Source organism: Podarcis cretensis (genome assembly GCF_951804945.1).
Source record: "Podarcis cretensis genome assembly, chromosome: 1".
Taxonomy (NCBI): domain Eukaryota; kingdom Metazoa; phylum Chordata; class Lepidosauria; order Squamata; family Lacertidae; genus Podarcis; species Podarcis cretensis.
In genome coordinates, this window is record NC_137170.1 from 117,280,674 (window position 1) to 117,302,684 (window position 22,011).

Consider the following 22,011-nt stretch of genomic DNA (forward strand, 5'->3'; position numbering starts at 1 on the left):
AACACGCTGTTGGAATTTATGCTGATTAATGCACCTGTGTTTCTTTCAGATCCACCTGGCACCCCTGATTACATTGATGTGACTAGGGAGACTATTACTCTGAAATGGACAGCACCTCTGCGTGATGGAGGCAGCAAGATTGTGGGCTACAGTATTGAGAAACGTCAAGGAAGTGGTGATCGCTGGGTCAGATGCAATTTTATTGATGTCAGTGAATGCCAGTATACAGCTACAGGGCTTAGCCCCGGCGATCGGTATGAATTCAGAATACTTGCAAGAAATGCTGTTGGAACTATCAGCCCTCCTTCTCAGTCTTCAGGCTATATCATGACCAGAGATGAAGCCGGTAAGCCTTATTTATAAGCATGTTATGTGCAGGCTCTTCTAAAGTTTATGGGCCACAGCACTTTATTTATAGCCAATGGCTGTATTATTGAATGGCTTTGAACTCTGGTGACTATCTCACTATCTGTTAAGCAACTGATTAACACTGTCCATTCCTACTAACACTGTAAATCAGGAGTAGGCAACCTTTTCCATCCAAAGCACACAGTCCCTCATGGATAATCTTCATGGGGACACATGCTTGGTATGGAGGGCAGAGGCAAAAAAGACAGAGCAGTGGACGTGGCTCTTACTTTTGTTCAGTAGGCTACATTCCAGACATGCAAAAATTAGGGGCTTTTACTCTTTCTCTTTCTTTCTCTCTCTCTCTCTCTCCCTCTCCCTCTCTTATGTCTTTCAGAAGGAAAATGACTGTGTGTGTGTGTGTGTGTGTGTGTGTGTGTGTCTTTGTATTAATGTAACATTTTCATATACAGATGTGTATTTTTGTAATATTTTGTTTAAGTTGTGTTTTTGCTTCAGTTTTCTGTATAGCACTTTGAGCTATTTTTACTATAGTAAGTGATGTAGAAATTAGTTAATCAATCAATCAATCAATCAATCAATCCTCGATGTAGCCAAGCAAGAGGTATTATCACTCTTCAGAGACACATTCCAGTCATGCAAAAGCACTTGAGCAGGCTTCCTCAACCTCGGCCCTCCAGATGTTTTGAGACTACAATTCCCATCATCCCTGACCACTGATCCTGCTAGCTAGGGATCATGGGAGTTGTAGGCCAAAAATATCTGGAGGGCCAAAGTTGAGGAAGCCTGCACTTGAGGAATGTGTGAAGCTGCCTCGGAGAGGGTTATGACTTGAGGAAAGTGGGGATGACTGACTAGGGAGAATCCTGAGGGCTAACTGGAAAGCTTGGGCTTCCTCATCCCTGCTGCAAAAGATCATAAACATGAACTGAGTAACTCAATTTTTTTTAACACACAAAAAGATATTATGTGGAAGACTGGCTTATAAATACTGATAGTTTTGTATTTAATATTAAGTGAAACTCTGACATAAAATAACTGGTATAGCTCTTTATAGTTTTGTAAGAAAATACATTGCTGACCATTAAGTGAACATTATTTTACTTCTTTTTATTCTTTAGTTGCGCCAAACATTGAGTTCGGTGCCGAACATTTTGAAGGTCTTACAGTGAAAGCTGGGGAAAGCATAAGGTTTAAAGTTTTCATCACAGGCCGGCCAGTTCCTCAGGTGATGTGGTATAAAGATGGAGCTGAGATTGACAAGAGGCTGAATATGGAAATAAACAATGCAATTGGCTATAGCACCTTGTTTGTTAGAGATGCTTCCCGGGAACATCGTGGAGTATACAGAATAGAAGCCAAGAATGCATCGGGCACCAGACAGGCAGACATAACCATAAGAGTACACGGTAACTTTCCTTATTGAGCAACTTTTATTTAGCATTCTGTTCATTCTATATTAAAATAAGTACAAATAAAAATAACTGATAATTGACTGTTACAGATACCCCAGGAAAAGTCGGTGGGCCGATACGATTCACCAATGTTACTGAAGAGAAGGCGTCATTATGGTGGGAGGCTCCCGCTAATGATGGCTGTGCAGCCATTACTCATTATGTGATTGAAAAGCGTGAGACCAGCCGAGTATCCTGGGCATTGATTGAAGACCACTGTGAAACATGCAGCTACACGGCACACAAATTAATAAAGGGCAATGAATACCAGTTCCGTATCTCAGCAGCCAACAAGTTTGGTGTTGGCAGGCCACTGGAATCTGATCCAATCGTAGCACAGGCACATTATAGTAAGTTTACATTAAATTGAGAAATCTTAAATTACAGTGTTGGCAACCTTGTTGAGGATGTTATCTGACTGGCTTCTTTTATTTTACAGCTGTCCCCGAGGCTCCTGGCACTCCAGAACCAAGCAACGTAACAGGAAACAGCATTACACTTACATGGACAAGGCCAGCATCAGATGGTGGAAGTGACATTAACCAATATATCTTGGAGAGAAGAGAAAAGAAAAGTATTCTCTGGGTTAAAGTGTCCAGCAAGAGGCCCATTTCTGAGACACGGTTCAGAGTCACAGGCCTAACCGAAGGCAATGAATATGAGTTCCATGTTATGGCGGAAAATAATGCAGGAGTTGGGCCACCGAGTGGTGTCTCAAGGCTGATTAAATGCAGAGAGGCAGTTCATCCACCAAGTGCTCCTACTGTTGTCAAAGTGACCGACACATCGAAGACAAGTGTCAGCTTGGAATGGACCAGGCCTGTTTTCGATGGAGGCCTGGAAATAATTGGCTACATCATCGAAATGTGCAAAGCAGATTTAGGAGAATGGCATAAAGTCAATGCTGAGACTTGCATTGCTACCAAGTACACTGTGGTTGATCTAGAACCAAACGAAAACTACAAATTCCGAGTCAGTGCTGTAAATGGTGCAGGCAAAGGAGAAAGCTGTGAAGTTTCTGCTTCAGTGCAAACAATAGATAGACTCTCTTCACCAGAACTTGATATTGATGCTAGCTTCAAGCAGACACATATTGTCAGAGCAGGTGCAACTATCCGTCTGTTTATTGCCTTCAAGGGCAGACCTGTTCCTACTGCTGTATGGTCCAAAGCAGATTCGTCTCTTAGCCTGCGTGCTGACATACATACAACAGACTCATTCAGTACATTAACTGTGGAGAACTGCAACAGAACAGATGCTGGCAAATACATATTGACTGTAGAAAACAACAGTGGTAAGAAATCTGTTGCTTTCACTGTTAAAGTACTAGACACTCCAGGGCCACCAGGCCCTATTACATTTAAGGATGTGACCAGAGGCTCTATCACTTTAATGTGGGATGCTCCTATTTTGGATGGAGGTGCTCGCATCCATCATTATGTCGTGGAGAAGCGAGAAGCAAGCCGTCGCAGCTGGCAGGTTGTCAATGAAAAATGTACTCGTCAAATTGCTAAGGTCACAGATCTTGCAGAAGGTGTGCCCTATTTTTACCGTGTTTCAGCAGAAAATGAATATGGAATAGGTGAACCTTGTGAATTAACAGAGCCAGTTGTAGCCACAGAAGAGCCTGCTCCACCTAAGAGATTAGATATTGTTGATACTACCAAGTCATCTGCAATACTAGCTTGGCTGAAACCTGATCATGATGGTGGTAGTCGCATCACTGGATACCTCCTAGAGATGAAACAAAAGGGATCTGACTATTGGCTTGAAGCTGGTCAAACTAAACAGCTGACTTTTACAGTTGAAGGTCTTATAGAGAACAATGAATATGAGTTCCGTGTCAAAGCAAGGAATAATGCTGGCTACAGTCAACCAAGAGAAGCCTTTTCTTCTGTTATTATTAAAGAGCCACAGATTGAGCCAACTGCAGATCTCAGTGGAATAACTAAACAACTTATAACTTGCAAAGCTGGTAGCTCTTTCACTATTGACATACCAATTAGTGGACGTCCTGTTCCAAAGGTAACATGGAAACTTGAAGAAATGAGACTCAAGGAAACAGACAGAGTGACTATAAAGACAACAAAGGAAAGAACCACACTGACTGTTAAGGAGAGCATGAGAGGTGACTCTGGTAAATATTATTTGACACTTGAGAACACAGCTGGCGTGAAAACTTTCACTGTCACAGTCGTTGTTATTGGAAGACCTGGTCCAGTTACACGCCCCATAGAAGTATCATCTGTGACAGCCGAATCCTGTGTGTTGTCATGGAAGGAGCCTGAAGATGATGGTGGCACTGGTATTACAAACTATATTGTTGAAAAACGTGAATCTGGTACAACAGCATGGCAACTGGTAAATTCCAGCGTCAAACGTACACAGATCAAAGTAACTCACCTCACTAAATATATGGAATACACTTTCCGTGTAAGCTCAGAAAACAGATTTGGTGTCAGCAAGCCAATAGAATCAGTACCAATAGTGGCTGAGCATCCATTTGGTAAGTAATAATTGTTTTAACAGATGTGCATAAATTAATTCTTTTTTAAAAAAAACCAAACCAAAACCAAACAAACAGCAGTATTTAACAGTATTTCCCTTTATTTTCTTTCATCAGTCCCACCAAGCCCACCCACTAGACCCGAAGTCTATTTTGTTTCTGCCAATGCCATGTCCATTCGGTGGGAAGAACCGTATCACGATGGCGGCAGCAAAGTTGTTGGATACTGGATTGAAAAGAAAGAACGCAACACAATCCTCTGGGTGAAGGAAAATAAATCTCCATGTATTGAATGTAACTACAAAGTTACAGGGCTTGTGGAAGGTCTGGAGTATCAATTCAGAATATATGCATTAAACGCTGCTGGGCTGAGCAAAGCCAGTGAAGCTTCAAGGTCTGTCTTGGCCCAAAATCCTGTTGGTAAGTATAACTGGTAGAGAGAAAGTGTGTGTCCTATGATTATTTAAAGGAACAATGGAGTGATATTTTTGCATTATGTTCTCTTACAGATCCACCGGGCAGGCCAGAGGTCACAGATGTAACAAGGTCTTCAGTATCATTAACCTGGTCTCCCCCACTTTATGATGGTGGAAGCAAAATTGTTGGCTATATTGTAGAACGCAAACCATACAATGAAGCTGGAGATGGACGCTGGCTGAAATGCAACTATACCATTGTCTCTGAAAACTCCTTTACCGTGACAGCTCTTAGTGAAGGAGAGGAATATGAATTCCGTGTTTTGGCAAAGAATGCTGCTGGTGTAATTAGCAAGGGTTCTGAATCTACTGGCCCTGTTGCCTGTAAAGATGAATACTGTAAGAGATGTTCACGTGGGTTTTAAAATTAGGTCATGAATTGTCCATATTTTAAGAGATCAAAATACACATTTATTTCTTTTGCTCTTTTTTTTCATAGCACCACCTAAAGCTGAACTGGATGCCAAATTGCAAGGAGATGTTGTAACAGTTAGGGCTGGATCTGACCTGGTTCTTGAGGCATCGATTGGAGGAAAACCAGAACCCAAAGTATTTTGGTCTAAAGGTGACAGAGAACTGGACCCAAGCGAAAAGGTCGCTTTGCAATACACAAGCAAGCATGCTGTTGCAATCATCAAGTTCTGTGACCGAAGTGATACTGGAAAATACACGTTAACTGTTAAAAATGCCAGTGGGACAAAGCAAGTTGCTGTCCTTGTCAAAGTGCTTGGTGAGTATTTCATAACTGCTAGTTTTCTGTGGCTATTTAACTTCTTTCCTTTCAAGTTTTATTTTGAGATTAAAGAATTTCTTTCATTGCAGTAATTATCCTTTTACTCTTTGTCAATAGATTCGCCTGGTCCATGCGCTGGCAAAATCACCATAAGCAGAGTTACAGAAGAGAAGTGTACCTTGGCTTGGCGGATGCCTCAAGAAGATGGAGGGGCAGAAATTACTCATTACATTGTAGAGAGACGCGAGACAAGCAGACTGAACTGGGTTATTGTTGAACCTGAATGTCCAACACTGTCGTGTGTAGTAACCAGACTTATAAAGAATAATGAATATATATTCCGTGTAAGAGCTGTCAACAAATATGGACCAGGTGTTCCACTTGAAACAGAACCCATTATTGCTAGAAATTCATTCAGTAAGTACTTCTCTAGCCTTGTGAAGTCTTCCCCCTTTGGGGGGAGGCACAAAGTAAGTTGTGTTACACACAATAAATGTGAAATACCTAATTTTTTCCTGCCTTTAATAAATATTTACAGCTATCCCATCACCACCTGGTGTTCCTGAATCAGTGGGTGCTGGCAAAGAGCACGTCATTATTCAGTGGCTGAAGCCAGAGTCGGATGGGGGTAACGAGATCAGCACCTATCTTGTAGACAAACGAGAAAAGAAAAGTCTACGCTGGACCCGCGTTAACAAAGACTACATCATTTATGACACAAGACTGAAAATTACTGGTCTAATGGAAGGCAGCGAATATCAGTTCCGTGTCACTGCGGTAAATGCTGCTGGCAACAGCGAGCCTAGCGATGCTTCGCAGTACGTTTTGTGCAAAGACCCATCATGTAAGTTCATTCATTTATATTCATTAATTTTGTAGATTAAACAATATGAGGACTGCATAGGCCTTGAATCTAGAAGGTCCAGTGGTGCTGTTTGGACCATTCCCCACAGCTCCAAAGAGGATATACTTATTTATTTTTAAGCCATTTTAATGCCGCCAGGATGGATGCCTTAGAATGATAGAATCATAGAACTATATAGTTGGAAGTGACCCCAAGGGTCATCTAGTCCATCAACCTGCAATGCAGGAATCTCAACTAAAGCATACATGAACGTTGGCTATCCAACCTCCGCCTAAAAACCTCCAGTAAAAGAGAGTCCACCACCTCCCAAGGGAGTCTGTTCCACTATTGAACAGCTCTTACCATCAGAAAGTTCTTGCTGGTGTTTAGTCAGGACAAATTGTTCCAGTTGGTTTGGTTCCTAGCCTCCAGAGTAGGAGAAAATGAGCTTGCTCCACTTCCCAGTGACAGTCCTTTGGATATTTGAAAATGGCTATCATATCTCCTGTCAACCTCCCCTTGAACAGCCTAAACATATGCAACTTTGTCTGCAGCAAGGAAGGCGAGGGCTGAATTTTAAGGAACAGGCTACAAGAGAGAGAAAAAGGAGATAACATGTGAAAGTTCCTTCAAATAATAATAATAATAATAATTATTTATTATTTCTACCCCGCCTGTCTGGATGGGTTTCCCCAGGCACTCTGGGCGGCTTCCAACAGAAGGTTAAAAATACATTAAAACATCCGTCATTAAAAATTTCCCTAAACAGAACTGCCTTCAGTTGTCTTATAGTTGTTTATTTCTTTGACATCTGATGGGAGGGCATTCCACTCCAAAGTGTTTCGTGTACTCCTGAATCTTCTAAGCCCTATTATTCTATTGTATCACTTTCTTGCATACCACAAGCTAAAGAAACAGCAGCACCTTAAACGCATCTGCTCCTTGGGAGCAGACTGTACTGAAACAGATAGCCGGTATTAAAATTATATCCCAATCCGAGTACAGGAGCATATATACCGGTAATCATAGCTACTACAGAAGTGTTTAAATGATTATTCATTCAGGTTTTAAGGATCCACTGTAGTAACATGAAGTGTGTGGTTTTTTTTTCCTTTCCAAAGATACTCCTGCTCCACCTTCACCGCCAAGAGTTGTGGATACTACTAGAACTAGCATAAGCTTGGCTTGGACAAAGCCCATGTATGACGGTGGCGTTGATTTATTAGGCTATGTCCTTGAAATGAAAGAAGAAGGAACTGAACAATGGTATCGGGCACATAGCACTGCCACCATAAGAAACACCGAATTCACTGTGACTGGTCTGAAAATAAGCCAGAAGTACCGCTTTAGAGTGGCTGCCACAAATGTAAATGGTATGAGCGAATACAGTGAGACCCCTGCTGAAATAGAACCTGTGGAAAGGCTAGGTAATGGCAAGATCGAGCCTTCATAAATTATTTGCAAACTTACAAATTGCAAATTTGTTCAGAAACATTCAAATGCAACCTAATCTTTTATTTCCATCCCCACCTATAGAAATACCAGAACTTGAGCTTGCTGAAGACCTCAAGAAGACTATTACGGTTAGAGCAGGTGGCTCTTTACGTCTAATGGTGTCAGTATCTGGCAGACCAACACCAATGGTTACATGGAGCAAGAAGGGTGTTGACCTAGCAAGTCGAGGTATTATTGACACCACAGACAGCTACACACTGTTGGTTGTGGATAAAGTGAACCGGTACGATGCTGGAAAATACGTCCTTGAGGCTGAAAATCAATCAGGAAAGAAATCTGCCACTATTATGGTTAAAGTCTATGGTAAGTGCAAATACTGTTGTTTATTGTTACAGCAATACCTTTGCCCATTCCATCACAAATTCAAAGATATTTGCTTTTTTTTAAAAAAAAAAAAAAAGAGGGATTTAGTTTGCAGAGTAATGGTAGTCTCCAATTTTAATTTGCTTATGCAGAAAAGATACTATACAAAGTGTAATGCAGATAAAATATGACAAAGGTCTCTTTTGCCGTTTGTTCCACAGATACCCCTGGACCACCAGGAGCAGTGAAAGTTAAAGAGGTTACAAAAGAGTCTGTGACAATTACTTGGGATATTCCAACTATTGATGGAGGAGCTCCAGTCAACAACTATATAATAGAGAAACGGGAGGCTGCCATGCGAGCATTCAAGACAGTAACTACTAAATGCAACAAAACCTTTTACAGAATTTCCGGGCTCATTGAAGGAGCGCTATACTACTTCCGAGTACTGCCAGAAAATATCTACGGCATTGGTGAACCCTGTGAGACAGCAGATGCAGTGCTGGTGTCAGAAGTTCCAAGTGCGCCTCAGAAACTGGAGGTGGTTGATATAACTAAATCTACTGTATCGCTTGCATGGGAAAAACCACAGCACGATGGTGGCAGCAGATTAACTGGCTATGTAATTGAGGCCAGTAAAGCTGGAACAGAAAGGTGGATGAAAGTTGTAACACTGAAACCTACGGTCCTTGAGCACACAATAATTTCATTAAATGAAGGTGAACAGTACCTGTTTAGAGTAAGAGCGCAAAATCAAAAGGGTGTGTCTGAACCAAGAGAGATAGTCACAGCAGTGACAGTACAAGAACAAAAAGGTAAGAGTCATAATTACAATGGAACAAAAATGGAACATTATTCAAAGTGCTGAGACATGGTTTAACAAATATTAATAATGTTGGGTTTATTATTATTATTTTAGTTCTACCTGCAATTGACCTTGCTGGAATACCTCAAAAGACCATTCATGTAACAGCTGGCAGACCTATAGAGCTAGCTATCCCAATTTCTGGACGACCACCTCCAGCTGTTTCTTGGTTCTTTGCTGGCTCTAAACTACGAGAATCAGACCGGGTCAAAGTTGAAACAGTTGCTAAGGTAGCTAAATTAACCATACGTGAAACCACAATACATGACACTGGAGAATACACACTTGAACTGAAGAACACAACTGGAACAGCTATGGAAAGAATAAAAGTTATTATTCTGGGTAAGAATTTGCTTTGGAAATATAATTGTCCATAATTTTTTCTTGCCTAATTTCCCCAAATTCAAGCATTTCCTTGTTTAACTATTTCTTTGATTATATCTCATTTATTTCATTTTCACAGACAAACCTGGACCACCGACTGGACCTATTAAAATTGTTGATATTGATTCAACTTTTGTAACCATTTCATGGGAACCACCTGAGATGGATGGGGGCGCAGCACTAAGTGGATATGTGGTGGAGCAACGAGATGCACATCGTCCTGGATGGTTACCAGTGTCTGAATCTGTAACCCGGACAACATATAAGTTTTCTAAACTTACTGAGGGTGCTGAATATGTGTTCCGTGTGGCTGCCACAAACCGCTTTGGAATTGGATCATACTTGCAGTCTGAAATTGTAGAATGCAAGAGCAGAATCAGTAAGTAAATATTCTTTTTTCTAGTCCTCTGCATTTAAAAAATCCAGATCAGTTTACATGGACACATATAGAAGAAACAAGTCTTGATACTATGTACATTCTATTTTCATTTTCCTGAAATAAGAATGAAAGAACTAGTCTACAATACCCTGCTTATTCAGACCAAAATATGATTGTAAATGGAATTTTCATCTCATTTTAAAAATCTATTTATTGTAGGTGTTCCTGGTCTTCCTGGTACCCCAGAAGTGTTTGATATCTCCCGTGATGGAATGACACTTACTTGGTATCCACCAGAAGAAGATGGTGGTTCACAGATCACTGGCTATATTGTGGAACGCAAAGAAGTTAAATCAGAGAGATGGGTCCGTGTAAACAAAGTTGCAGTCACTATGACACGCTATCGTTCCACTGGGTTGATTGAAGGACTGGAGTATGAACATCGTGTCACAGCTATCAATGCTAGGGGTGCTGGCAAACCAAGCCGAATTTCCAAGCCTGCAGTTGCTAGAGATCCAATTGGTAAATAATTTGCAAAATTCATAACATATACTAGTGACTTCTGTTCAGTCATTTTGTTTGCAAAATAGTTGATACTAATATTTGGGACTGCCTTTTAAACATCAAAACTATACCTTTAATATATCTAACGCGCTCTAATAATATATTTCAGCTCCTCCGGGTAAACCTCAGAATCCAAGAGTGACAGATACTACAAGAACATCTATTTCCTTGGCTTGGAGTCCACCAGAAGATGAAGGCGGGTCTAAAGTCACTGGCTACTTGATTGAAATGCAAAAGGTTGATCAGTTTGAATGGACCAAATGCAATACCACCCCCACCAAGATCCGTGAATACACTCTAACACATCTTCCACAAGGTGCAGAGTATAGATTCCGTGTTATAGCATGCAATCTCGGTGGCCCCGGTGAACCTGCTGATGTGCCCGGAACAGCCAAAGTGACTGAAATGCTTGGTAAGATGCTGTAATGAAATACAAATTTTAAAGAACATAGCGCTATTTAGATTTCTGCATACATAACATGATCTCTTTTTCCTCCTCCCAGAACTCCCTGATTATGAACTTGATGAAAAATACCTGGAAGGTGTATTTGTAAGGCAAGGTGGAGTAGTTAAGCTTACAGTGCCAATTAAAGGTAAACCCATTCCAATATGCAAATGGACTAAAGAGGGACATGATGTCACCAAGAGAGCCATGATTGCGACTTCTGAATCAGATACTGAACTTGTGATAAAAGATGCAGAACGAGAAGATTCTGGTACCTATGATTTGACGCTTGAAAACAAATGTGGCAAGAAGGTTGTCTATATCAAGGTCAGGGTGATTGGTATTCCAAATCCACCAGAAGGGCCACTTGAATATGATGACATACAAGCACGCTCCGTTAGAGTCAGCTGGAAGCCTCCAAGTGACGATGGTGGTGCAGATATAATAGGATACAATATTGAGAGACGTGAAGTACCAAAGACTGCCTGGTACACCGTTGGCTCCAGAGTAAGGGGTACATCACTGGTAGTGAAAGGACTCAAAGAAAATGTGGAATACCACTTCCGTGTTTATGCTGAAAACCAGTTTGGTGTAAGCAGGTCCCTGAAATCTGAAGAGCCAGTTGTGCCAAAGACACCTTTGAGTAAGTATACGGGTTCAGAAAATGCATGTATGTGTGTGCATCTCTCACATACTTTATTTTATTTTCCAAGGTGCTTGGGGGAGTATACATTGTCTGCCCCCTTTTTATCCTGATAATAAACCTGTGAGGTAGGTTAGGTTGAGAGAGAATGACTGCCCAAAAGTAACTGAGGTTGCAGTCCTATACAGGCTTATCTGGGAGTAAGTCCTATTAAAGTTAGGATCACTTAGTTCTGAGTTGACATGTACAGCACTGTTTAGTGAGTTCATGACTGAACGGACATGGGACCCCAGCTTTCCATGGTTGTGGTCCAATACTCTTAACTCCTATGCCAGAAGAACCAATGGTTATTGTTACATTCTTTTCAACAGATCCTCCGGAGCCTCCAAGTTATCCACCAGAAATCCTTGATGTCACAAAGAGTTCCATTAGCTTATCTTGGTCCAGACCTAGAGATGACGGTGGCTCTCGTGTCACTGGCTACTATATTGAACGTAAAGAGACAACTACTGAGAAATGGGTCAGGCACAACAAGACTCACATCACAACTACAATGTATACAGTCACAGGGCTGGTTCCAGATGCTGAATATCAGTTCCGTATTGTAGCCCAAAATGACATCGGTGAGGGTGAACCCAGCCCTGCTTCTGAACCAGTTGTTTGCAAGGATCCATTTGGTACGTAAATGTAACTTCTGTGTTAGAGGGTATCAGTATGACAGGGTTTTTTTTTTTGGAAAATACACTTTTTTAATGAAAATACTTTGAAATTTTACAGACAAACCAAGCCAGCCTGGAGAAATTGAGATCACATCCATATCTAAGGATAGCATTACTTTAGAATGGGAGCGCCCTGAATGTGATGGTGGTAAAGAAATCATCGGATACTGGATTGAATATCGCCAGTCTGGAGAGTCTACCTGGAAAAAGTGCAATAAAGAACGTAACAAAGACAGGCAGTTTATAATGGGAGGCTTACTGGAAGCTACAGAATATGAATTCAGAGTTTTTGCAGAAAATGAGACTGGACTCAGCAGACCTCGTAGAACAGCTATGGCAGTAAAGACAAAACTGACATGTACGTTTAACTATTCCATTATATTCTCTATGCTTTATGTAGCTGTTGAAAAGATATGACATGTTACAGTAAACTGTGTTATGGTATAAAGTGGTTTTGAAGTAATTTGGCAATTCCGTTATGTAACTAGGACACTCTGCTTTCATGTATTTACTTTTCTGAATGGACCTCGAGGAAGGAAATAAGCTATTTCCTCCTCCAGGGCTAATAAAATTAATGATTCATTAAACAGGCAGCATAAACATTATGCTTGGTACCATAGCATTATGGTTTGGGAGGGAATGTGGAATAAAAGACAATGGAAAAAGCTTTCAATACATTTTTTCTCCCTTTATAAATATAGCTGGAGAGGCACCAGGAGTAAGACAAGAAATGAAGGATGTTACTACTAATCTGGGTGAATCAGCTCAGTTATCATGCCAGATCCTTGGGAGACCTCTCCCTGATATTAAATGGTATCGTTTCGGCAAAGAATTGGTACAGAGCAGAAAATACAAGATGTCATCAGATGGCCGCACTCACACACTGACGGTGCTCACAGAAGAGCAGGAAGACGAAGGAATTTATACTTGCAAGGCTATCAATGACGTTGGAGAGGTTGAAAGTAGTGGCAAGCTACTTTTACAAGCTCCTCCACAATTCCACCCAGGCTTTCCATTGAAAGAGAAATATTGTGCAGGTGTAGGATCCACACTTCGCCTCCATATTGTATACATTGGTCGTCCAGTGCCTGCTATCACTTGGTTCCATGGCAAGAAACTATTGAAGAGCTCAGAAAACATTACTATTGAGAACACAGAGCATTATACTCACCTTTCCATTAAAAATGTACAGCATAAAGCCCACGCAGGACACTACAAAGTACAGCTCAGTAACACATTTGGAACTGTTGATACTGTACTAAACGTGGAAATACAAGGTATGTCATGGCATTAAATTTTCTTGAAATCATGGGAAATACTTCTTCTATTTAACTTTAAACACTGCCTTTTCTTTTTGTAGATAAACCCGATATACCAGCAGGGCCAATTGTTATAGAAGCTTTGCTGAAGAACTCTGCAGTCATCAGCTGGAAGCCACCTGAAGATGATGGAGGTGCTCTAGTAACAAATTATGTTGTAGAGAAAAGAGAAGCAAAAGAAGGCACAGAGTGGCAGCTGGTTTCCTCAAGCATTTCTGGCACAACCTGCAGAATTGTTAACCTAACTGAAAACGCAGGCTATTATTTCCGTGTCTTTGCTCAGAATGCATTCGGCATCAGCGAAGCATTAGAAGTTTCATCTGTTGTTATTATCAAGACTCCATTTGGTAAGTGTGTTCCGTAAGCCACGTTTCTGTTTACCTGCAGTTCAACAAAGCAAACTGACTTCATGTCCTGAAAATTATTATTTCTTCTTTACAGAAAAGCCAGGCCAACCAAGTCAGCCAGTTGTATCTGCTGTGACAAGTGAATCCTGTGTTGTTTCTTGGAGGCCACCTGCTAGTGATGGAGGCTCAAAGATCAGAAATTACTTCCTGGAGAAACGTGAAAAGAAACAAAACAAATGGATTTCTGTAACCACAGAAGAAATACGCGAAACTGTCTATTCTGTCACAGGTCTTATTGAAGGCCTGGAGTATGAATTCCGTGTAAAATGTGAAAATCTTGGCGGTGAAAGCGAATGGAGTGAAATTTCACAACCAATCACTCCCAAATCTGATGTAGCAATTCAGGCACCGCATTTCAAGGAAGAAATCAGAAACCTAAATGTGAAATTCAGAGGTCATGCCACATTTGTTTGCAAAGTCACTGGTCATCCTAAGCCTGTTGTAAAATGGTTCAAACAGGGCAAAGAGATTTTGCCAGATGGTGAAAAGGTGAAGATACAAGAATTTAAGGGCGGCTATTACCAACTGGTAATTACAAATGTAACAGATGATGATGCCACTGTATATCAAGTGAGGGCAACCAACCAGGGAGGATCTGTTTCTGGAACTGCTTCCTTGGATGTTGAAGGTAAGTAATGTGCTTCGCTCTTAAATTTAGTTTGTATTTAATTTTTCATACAGAGTAAGCTTATGGGCTACAGGGAGGGGGTGGAAACTCTGAGTTTGGAATAGTATTTTCTTAATAGGTTTAAAGTAAGTCAGATTGTGGCATGGTCATCTAGATATTTATGGTATAGTCCTAGGTGAAGTGGGAGAGATGCGAGATGTTCTACTGGCTCACTCTGACTAAGGAAAGAAGAAGAGATGTTTTTCTCCTTTTTTGTTCTCATGTTCCCTTTTGGAACACCCCCCCCCCCGAAGGTAATGGGAGGAAATAACTACACCAGCTCCAAACTGGCATAGTTGATGAGCCTGATCCAGGGTCCTCCAAAAAGAATGAAGGGCTTGTACCCCAGCAGACCCAATGCGGTTTCTGATTTGCCCTCAAAATGCCCTCTCTTAGTGCTTAGCCTGGCTACTGCTGGTGAAAACACCACCAGCCAAGTCTAAACCAACAGAGTTTTCTGTGGGCATCAGAAGGGCCTCCATGTTGGGCATGTCCCCCTACTGATGGAGAAGAAGGACCACCCAATCTTAGCCCTGTCCAGCCAGTGGATTTGGGGGTCAGGATTGTTCTGTTAATCATAATGGGCAGAATTTTCATTTGAACAATGAAAGTATAATAGGATACATATGGATAAACAGTATATGAAAAAAACATTAAATACAAAACATTCACATTTATACCTATGTCTGTGCTCTAGTAGCATTGGTCTGGTGATCAATTTTGTTGAAGATGTTATCAGACTATAAAATGATAAAAGGCTCTTGCACGCACTTGTCTGGTAAAGAGCTTCTAACATTATTGGGAAGGAGCACTATGACTAGATTAATGTTCCCCTGATGTTGTAATCTGAACAGCTGTTGTTGCTCAGCTGGCTGAGTATAGCTAAGGGAAGTGTCTGTCTGTCTTGTTTGTTTCTGTTATTTACATTCCACCTTTCAGGATACAAATCCTTCCACAACAAACAATATTAACATATTAAAAAGTCATCAGCATCCTTCCCATAGTATAGTTTCTGGTATAAAGGCCCTGCGAGAAAGGCCCTGCTCCCCTCTCTCCTGGAATCCTTCCTATTTAACTATTTAAGGTAGATAGACCAGTCAGGGTAGAAAGTTCAGCTGGAGCAGGCCCTATGAAGGACTTTGCCTGCACCCCTCTTTCTTGAAATCCTTTCCAAAGGCAGAGTTGATGGTAGACGGAACTGTGGAGGGTCCAGCTGGAGTAGGGTCCAGGTTTCCTTTGCCTGCATCCCTCTGTCTCAGTTTATGACAAAGGGTTTGTTGCAAATATTAGCCACTATGCCTGAGACCTTCTGAATCAGTCTCTGTTTAAAGCAGTGTTTCGGTTTATTTTAAAGCAATAGTTTACACTCATTTTGTTTCTTCCCTTCCCTCTGTGTTTTTTGCTGCAGTTCCTGCTAAGATCCACTTGCCTAAAAATCTTGAAGGCATGGGAGCCGTTCACGCTCTCCGTGGTGAAGTCATCAGCATCAAAATCCCATTCAGTGGCAAGCCTGATCCAGTGATCACATGGCAGAAAGGGCAAGATCTTATCGATACTAATGGACACTACCAAGTTATTGTGACACGGTCATTCACATCTCTTGTTTTCCCTAACGGTGTGGACAGGAAAGATGCAGGCTTCTACATTGTCTGTGCTAAAAACAGATTTGGCATTGATCAGAAAACAGTTGAATTAGATGTCGCTGATGTTCCTGATCCCCCAAGAGGACTGAAAGCAAGCGAGGTTTCAAGGGACTCGGTCAACCTGACATGGAATGCTCCAGCAAATGATGGCGGAAGCCGAGTCACACACTATACTGTTGAGAAACGCGCTACCACAGCTGAGAGATGGATTCGTGTTGGCCAGGCTCGTGACACTCGATATACTGTGATAAACCTATTTGGCAAGACAAGCTATGTATTCCGCGTTATAGCAGAGAATAAATTTGGACAAAGCCAGCCTTCTGAACCTACAGATTCTGTAATAACAAAGGAAGATAAGACCAGAACAGTCAATTATGATGAAGAAGTTGATGAGGCCAGAGAAGTCACTACAGCAAAAGCAGCTCACTCTAATACAAAAGAACTCTATGACAGATATATGATTGCTGAAGAACTTGGGCGGGGACAATTTGGAATTGCCCACAGGTGTGTTGAGATAGTTTCAAAGAAGACTTACCTGGCCAAGTTTGTCAAAGTAAAAGGTGCTGATCAAGTGCTCGTAAAGAAAGAAATTTCCATCCTCAACATTGCTAGGCATAGAAATATCTTACAGCTTCATGAATCATTTGAAAGCCTAGAAGAACTTATCATGATCTCTGAGTTCATATCTGGAGTTGACATCTTTGAAAGACTTAATACTCCTGCATTTGAACTTAATGAAAGAGAAATTATAAGCTATGTACGTCAAGTATGTGAAGCACTTGAATTCCTGCACAGTCATAGCATTGGGCACTTTGATATCAGGCCAGAGAACATCATCTATTTCACAAGAAGAAGCTCTATAGTTAAAATCATTGAATTTGGTCAGGCACGGCAGCTGAAACCTGGTGATAATTTCAGACTCCAGTTTACTTCCCCTGAATATTATGCGCCTGAAGTCCATCAGCATGATATGGTCAACACAGCCACAGATATGTGGTCACTTGGAACCCTAGTGTATGTACTTCTAAGCGGCCTGAATCCTTTCATTGCTGAAACAAACCAACAAACAATTGAAAACATCATAAGTGCTGAATACAATTTTGATGAAGAAGCCTTCAAAGATATCAGTATTGAGGCCTTGGACTTTGTTGACCGCCTGCTAGTAAAAGAAAGGAGAGCTCGCATGACTGCTACTGAAGCCCTTGAACATGCTTGGCTGAAGCAAAGGACAGAGAAAACAAGCACCAAAGTTATCAAAACACTGAGACACAGACGTTATTATCAAACACTGGTGAAGAAGGAATGGAACACAGTTGTGTCAGCAGCCCGTGTTGCATGGGGTGGTGCAGTCAGATCTCAGAAGGCCGTTACAGTTGCTAAAGTTAAAGTGGCATCAATTGACATTGGACCCATTACTGGGCAGATAATGCATGCTGTTGGAGAAGAAGGTGGGCATGCCAAGTATGTCTGCAAGATTGAAAACTATGATTCATCCACAGAAGTAACCTGGTACTTTGGAGTCAGACAATTGGAGAACAGTGAAAAACATGAGATCAGCTACCATGAAGGAGTGGCCACAATGTATGTCAAAGACATTGCTAAATCAGATGACGGTACCTACAGGTGCAAAGTTACAAATGACTATGGTGAAGACAGTTCCTACGCAGAACTATTTGTTAAAGGTGTGAGAGAAGTTTCTGACTTTTACAGACGCAGAACTGTCAGGAGAGTGAAGCGCCGAGTAGATACCTTGAGACTTTTGGAGAAGCCACCAGAATTTACGCTGCCTTTATACAACCGTACTGCCTACGTTGGTGAAAATGTCAGGTTTGGAGTAACAATAACAGTTCACCCGGAACCTCGTGTAACGTGGTTCAGATCAGGCCAGAAGATCAAGCCAGGAGATGATGACAGGAAGTATACCTTTGAAACTGATAAGGGTCTTTATCAGCTTCTCATCCATAATGTCAATGAAGATGATGATGCTGAATATACTGTGCTGGCTCGCAACAAATACGGCGAGGACAGCTGCAAAGCTAAGTTAACCGTTGTTCAGCATGCTCCTCCAGAGGCTACCACGATGAGACCCATGTTCAAAAGACTACTGGCAAATGCAGAATGCCAAGAAGGCCAGAGTATCTGCTTTGAGATAAGAGTATCTGGAATACCAAAACCAGCACTAAAATGGGAAAAGGATGGACAGCCCTTATCAGCTAGTCCAAATATTGAAATTGTACATGAAGGGTTGGATTACTATGCTTTGCATATCAGGGATACTTTACCAGAAGACAGTGGTTATTACAGAGTTACTGCGACAAACAGTGCTGGATCAACAAGTTGCCAGGCTTACTTGAAGGTAGAGCGCTCAAAATATATCAAGCGTCAATACAAGAGTGAAGAAGAGCGGCAAAAGCATGTACAGAAGAGCATTGACAAGACAGTGAGAATGGCAGAAATCCTTTCTAGAACAGAATCTGTCCCACTGACAGATGTAGCACAGGAAGCTCTCAGACAAGCTGCTATCCTGTATAAACCAGCTGTAAGCACTAAGACTGTCAAAGGTGAATTTGAACTTAAAAAGGAAGAAATTAAAGAAGAAAAGAGACTTCGGATGCCTTATGAGATCCCAGAGCCTCGCAGACATGCAGCTGCTACTCTGGAAGAAGATCAGAACATCAAACTGTTTGTGCCTATGTCAGACATGAAGTGGTACAAGAAGCTGAGAGACCAATATGAAATGCCAGGGAAACTTGATAGAATTGTTCAGAAGCGACCAAAGCGCATTCGCCTTTCCAGATGGGAACAGTTCTATGTGATGCCACTGCCACGCATTACTGATCAGTATAAACCTAAGTGGCGGATACCCAAATTGTCACAAGATGATCTCGAGACCGTCAGGCCAGCACGCCGGCGTACACCATCTCCTGATTATGAATTTTATTACCGACCAAGAAGACGCTCACTTAGTGACCTGTCAGATGAAGAACTGCTGCTACCAGTTGATGATTATTTAGCCATGAAGAGAACTGAAGAAGAAAGACTGCGACTTGAAGAAGAACTGGAGCTGGGCTTTTCTGCATCACCTCCAAGCAGAAGCCCTCCACGCTTTGAACTGTCTTCTCTCCATTACACGGCAGCAGATGCTCATATTGCCACAGAGGAATCTAGGCAAAGAGAGCTGAGGTATGGCACTTATCACATACCCTCTAAAGAAGATACCGCTGCATCTTATGCACAGCTCCGGCAACGCCATGACAGAGCAATTTATAGACCACCAAAACAAAAACAGAGAATAATGTCCGAGAAAGAGGATGAAGAGCTGCTGCGACCAGTAAAAACAACCCGCCGGCTTGCTGAATACAAGAGTGAGCTTGAGTATATGTCACAAGAAGAAAAGAGCCGAATGAGAAGAAGGAGAGAGAGAGAAATAACTGAGGTCAGATCAGAAGAGGAAGAGGAAGAAATAGAAATGGTGAGGCACGTTCACCGGGAATTTTCTCCTCCCTCAAGATTACTAGGAAGAAGGCGCTCTCTTTCTCCAACTTACATTGAATTAATGCGTCCTGTGTCTGAATTAATTCGACCCCAATCACACCCTGTGGAAGAAACAGAGAGAAGATCTCCCACACCAGAGAGAACACGGCCACGTTCACCAAGCCCAGTGTCTAGTGAGAGATCTCTCTCACGATTTGAAAGGACAGCAAGATTTGATATATTTTCCAGGTATGAATCCATGAAAGCTGCTTTGAAAACCCAAAAAACAATGGAACGGAAATATGAAGTTCTGACTCAAGAACCTTTCACTCTGGATCATGCCCCACGCATAACTCTGAGAATGCGCTCACATCGTGTACCGTGTAACACCAACACCAGATTCATTTTGAATGTCCAGTCCAAACCAACTGCTGAAGTGAAATGGTATCACAATGGTGTTGAAATTCAGGAAAGCCATAAGATTCATTTCACTAATACTAGTGGCGTATTAACCTTGGAGATTCTTGATTGCCACATTGATGATAGTGGTACATACCGTGCTGTGTGCACAAATTATAAAGGAGAATGTTCTGACTATGCAACATTAGATGTTACAGGAGGAGACTACACTACATATACCTCCCAGCGAAGAGATGAGGAAGTACCAAGATCTATTGTACCAGACTTGACAAGGACTGCAGCATATGCAATCTCCTCATTTAAGAAAGTCTCTGAAACAGAAGCAAGTTCTTCGATAAGAGCAAGCAAATCAGAACTGACAGAAACCAGAGAATCGCTATCATCGTACGAGCACCATGCTTCTGCTGAAATGAGAGTCAGTAGTTCAGAGGAAAAATCATTGGAAGAAAGAGCTGTTCATCGGAAGTTTAAGACCACTCTGCCTGCAACAATATTAACAAAGCCACGGTCAATCACTGTCTCTGAAGGGGAGACTGCAAGATTTTCTTGTGACATTGATGGTGAACCAACACCAACTGTAACATGGATCCGTGCAAGTCAAGCTATTGTTTCTTCTGGACGCTTCCAAGTAACACGTACGCAGTATAAATCTACCTTTGAAATTTCATCTGTCCAGACCTCAGATGAAGGAAGTTACACTGTTGTGGTAGAAAATTCTGAAGGAAGACAGGAAGCCCACTTTAGTTTGACTGTACAAAGGAAAAGGGTCCCAGAAAAAGCAATTACATCACCTCCAAGGGTCAAATCTCCTGAGCCTCATGTTAAGTCCCCAGACAGAGTAAAATCTCCCAAGCGAGTAAAATCCCCCGAACCATCTCCTGCCCACTCTAAAGCCAAGTCAACACCTGCAGGTAAAACAACACCATCAGAGAAAGCAGACTTGCCTCTTGCTGTTCCCCCTAAGATAAAACAACAGCTGAAAGTGGAAGCTTCTGGGGACAAAGCAAAATTCTTCTGTTCAGTTGAAAGCAGTGTTTTGAGTGTCCGAGAAGTAGCCTGGTACAAAGATGGCAAGAAACTAAAAGAGGACGATCATTTCAAATTTCATTATGCAGCTGATGGAACATATGAACTTAAAATCCATAACCTCAAGGAATCTGATCAAGGTGAATATACATGCGAGATTGTTGGGGAAGGTGGCGCCTCCAAAACCAACTTTCAGTTTGTTGGCCAAGCTTTTAAAAGTATTCATTCTCAGGTGTCAAGCTTAAGCAAAACTCAAAAATCAGTTCAGAAAGAGTCTGAAATACATGAAGTATCTGCCCAGAAAAAATCTGCAATGACTTCTCAAGAAAAGACAGTGGTTGAAGAAGAATATGTTAAAAAGTCTCTTGTGTCTGATGAAGCTAAAACATCTTACACAGAAGTTAAATCTACTACCACTAAAATGACTGTGTCTGAAGGTCAAAAATCTACCCTTAAAGCCAGTATTGCTGGTGCTTCTAATGTAAAATGGTTACTGAATGGAATAGAGCTAACTAACTCTGAAGATTATAGATATGGTGTATCAGGAAGTGATCATACTCTAACTATCCAAAAAGTGACCCAGAAAGATGAAGGAATACTTACCTGTGAAGGAAAGACTGAACAGGGTATCATCAAATGTCACTTTGAAATGAGTCTTTCAAAAGATCAATCAAATGCCCCAGCCTTTATCATACAACCGAAATCTCAAAACATCAACGAAGGACAAGATGTGTTGCTTACCTGTGAAGTTTCTGGAGATCCTTCCCCTGAAATCCACTGGTTTAAAGATAACCAGCCAGTAAGTAATTACTTATGTCAGCCTTGAAATTAAATGATCCATTCTTAACCCTGAGTA

The 22,011-nt window shown here is 41.5% G+C and overlaps 1 protein-coding gene across 49 annotated transcripts in view; it reads left to right on the forward strand.

Annotated features, from left to right (window-relative positions):
• The window catches only part of TTN (titin), a 300,685-nt gene that overhangs the window by 276,011 nt on the left and 2,663 nt on the right, over nucleotides 1-22,011 (forward strand). For all 49 annotated transcript variants that reach the window (XM_079974390.1, XM_079974400.1, XM_079974409.1 and 46 more), the window contains 23 exons: nucleotides 50-346; nucleotides 1,491-1,778; nucleotides 1,874-2,173; nucleotides 2,263-4,329; nucleotides 4,447-4,749; nucleotides 4,839-5,144; nucleotides 5,245-5,535; nucleotides 5,656-5,955; nucleotides 6,077-6,382; nucleotides 7,504-7,809; nucleotides 7,919-8,200; nucleotides 8,422-9,015; nucleotides 9,120-9,407; nucleotides 9,529-9,828; nucleotides 10,048-10,350; nucleotides 10,502-10,804; nucleotides 10,896-11,480; nucleotides 11,852-12,157; nucleotides 12,258-12,557; nucleotides 12,901-13,476; nucleotides 13,560-13,865; nucleotides 13,960-14,553; nucleotides 16,001-21,954. In XM_079974390.1, the coding sequence (XP_079830516.1) occupies nucleotides 50-346; nucleotides 1,491-1,778; nucleotides 1,874-2,173; nucleotides 2,263-4,329; nucleotides 4,447-4,749; nucleotides 4,839-5,144; nucleotides 5,245-5,535; nucleotides 5,656-5,955; nucleotides 6,077-6,382; nucleotides 7,504-7,809; nucleotides 7,919-8,200; nucleotides 8,422-9,015; nucleotides 9,120-9,407; nucleotides 9,529-9,828; nucleotides 10,048-10,350; nucleotides 10,502-10,804; nucleotides 10,896-11,480; nucleotides 11,852-12,157; nucleotides 12,258-12,557; nucleotides 12,901-13,476; nucleotides 13,560-13,865; nucleotides 13,960-14,553; nucleotides 16,001-21,954 (15,455 nt within the window). The remainder of the gene's footprint in view (nucleotides 1-49; nucleotides 347-1,490; nucleotides 1,779-1,873; nucleotides 2,174-2,262; nucleotides 4,330-4,446; nucleotides 4,750-4,838; nucleotides 5,145-5,244; nucleotides 5,536-5,655; nucleotides 5,956-6,076; nucleotides 6,383-7,503; nucleotides 7,810-7,918; nucleotides 8,201-8,421; nucleotides 9,016-9,119; nucleotides 9,408-9,528; nucleotides 9,829-10,047; nucleotides 10,351-10,501; nucleotides 10,805-10,895; nucleotides 11,481-11,851; nucleotides 12,158-12,257; nucleotides 12,558-12,900; nucleotides 13,477-13,559; nucleotides 13,866-13,959; nucleotides 14,554-16,000; nucleotides 21,955-22,011) is intronic.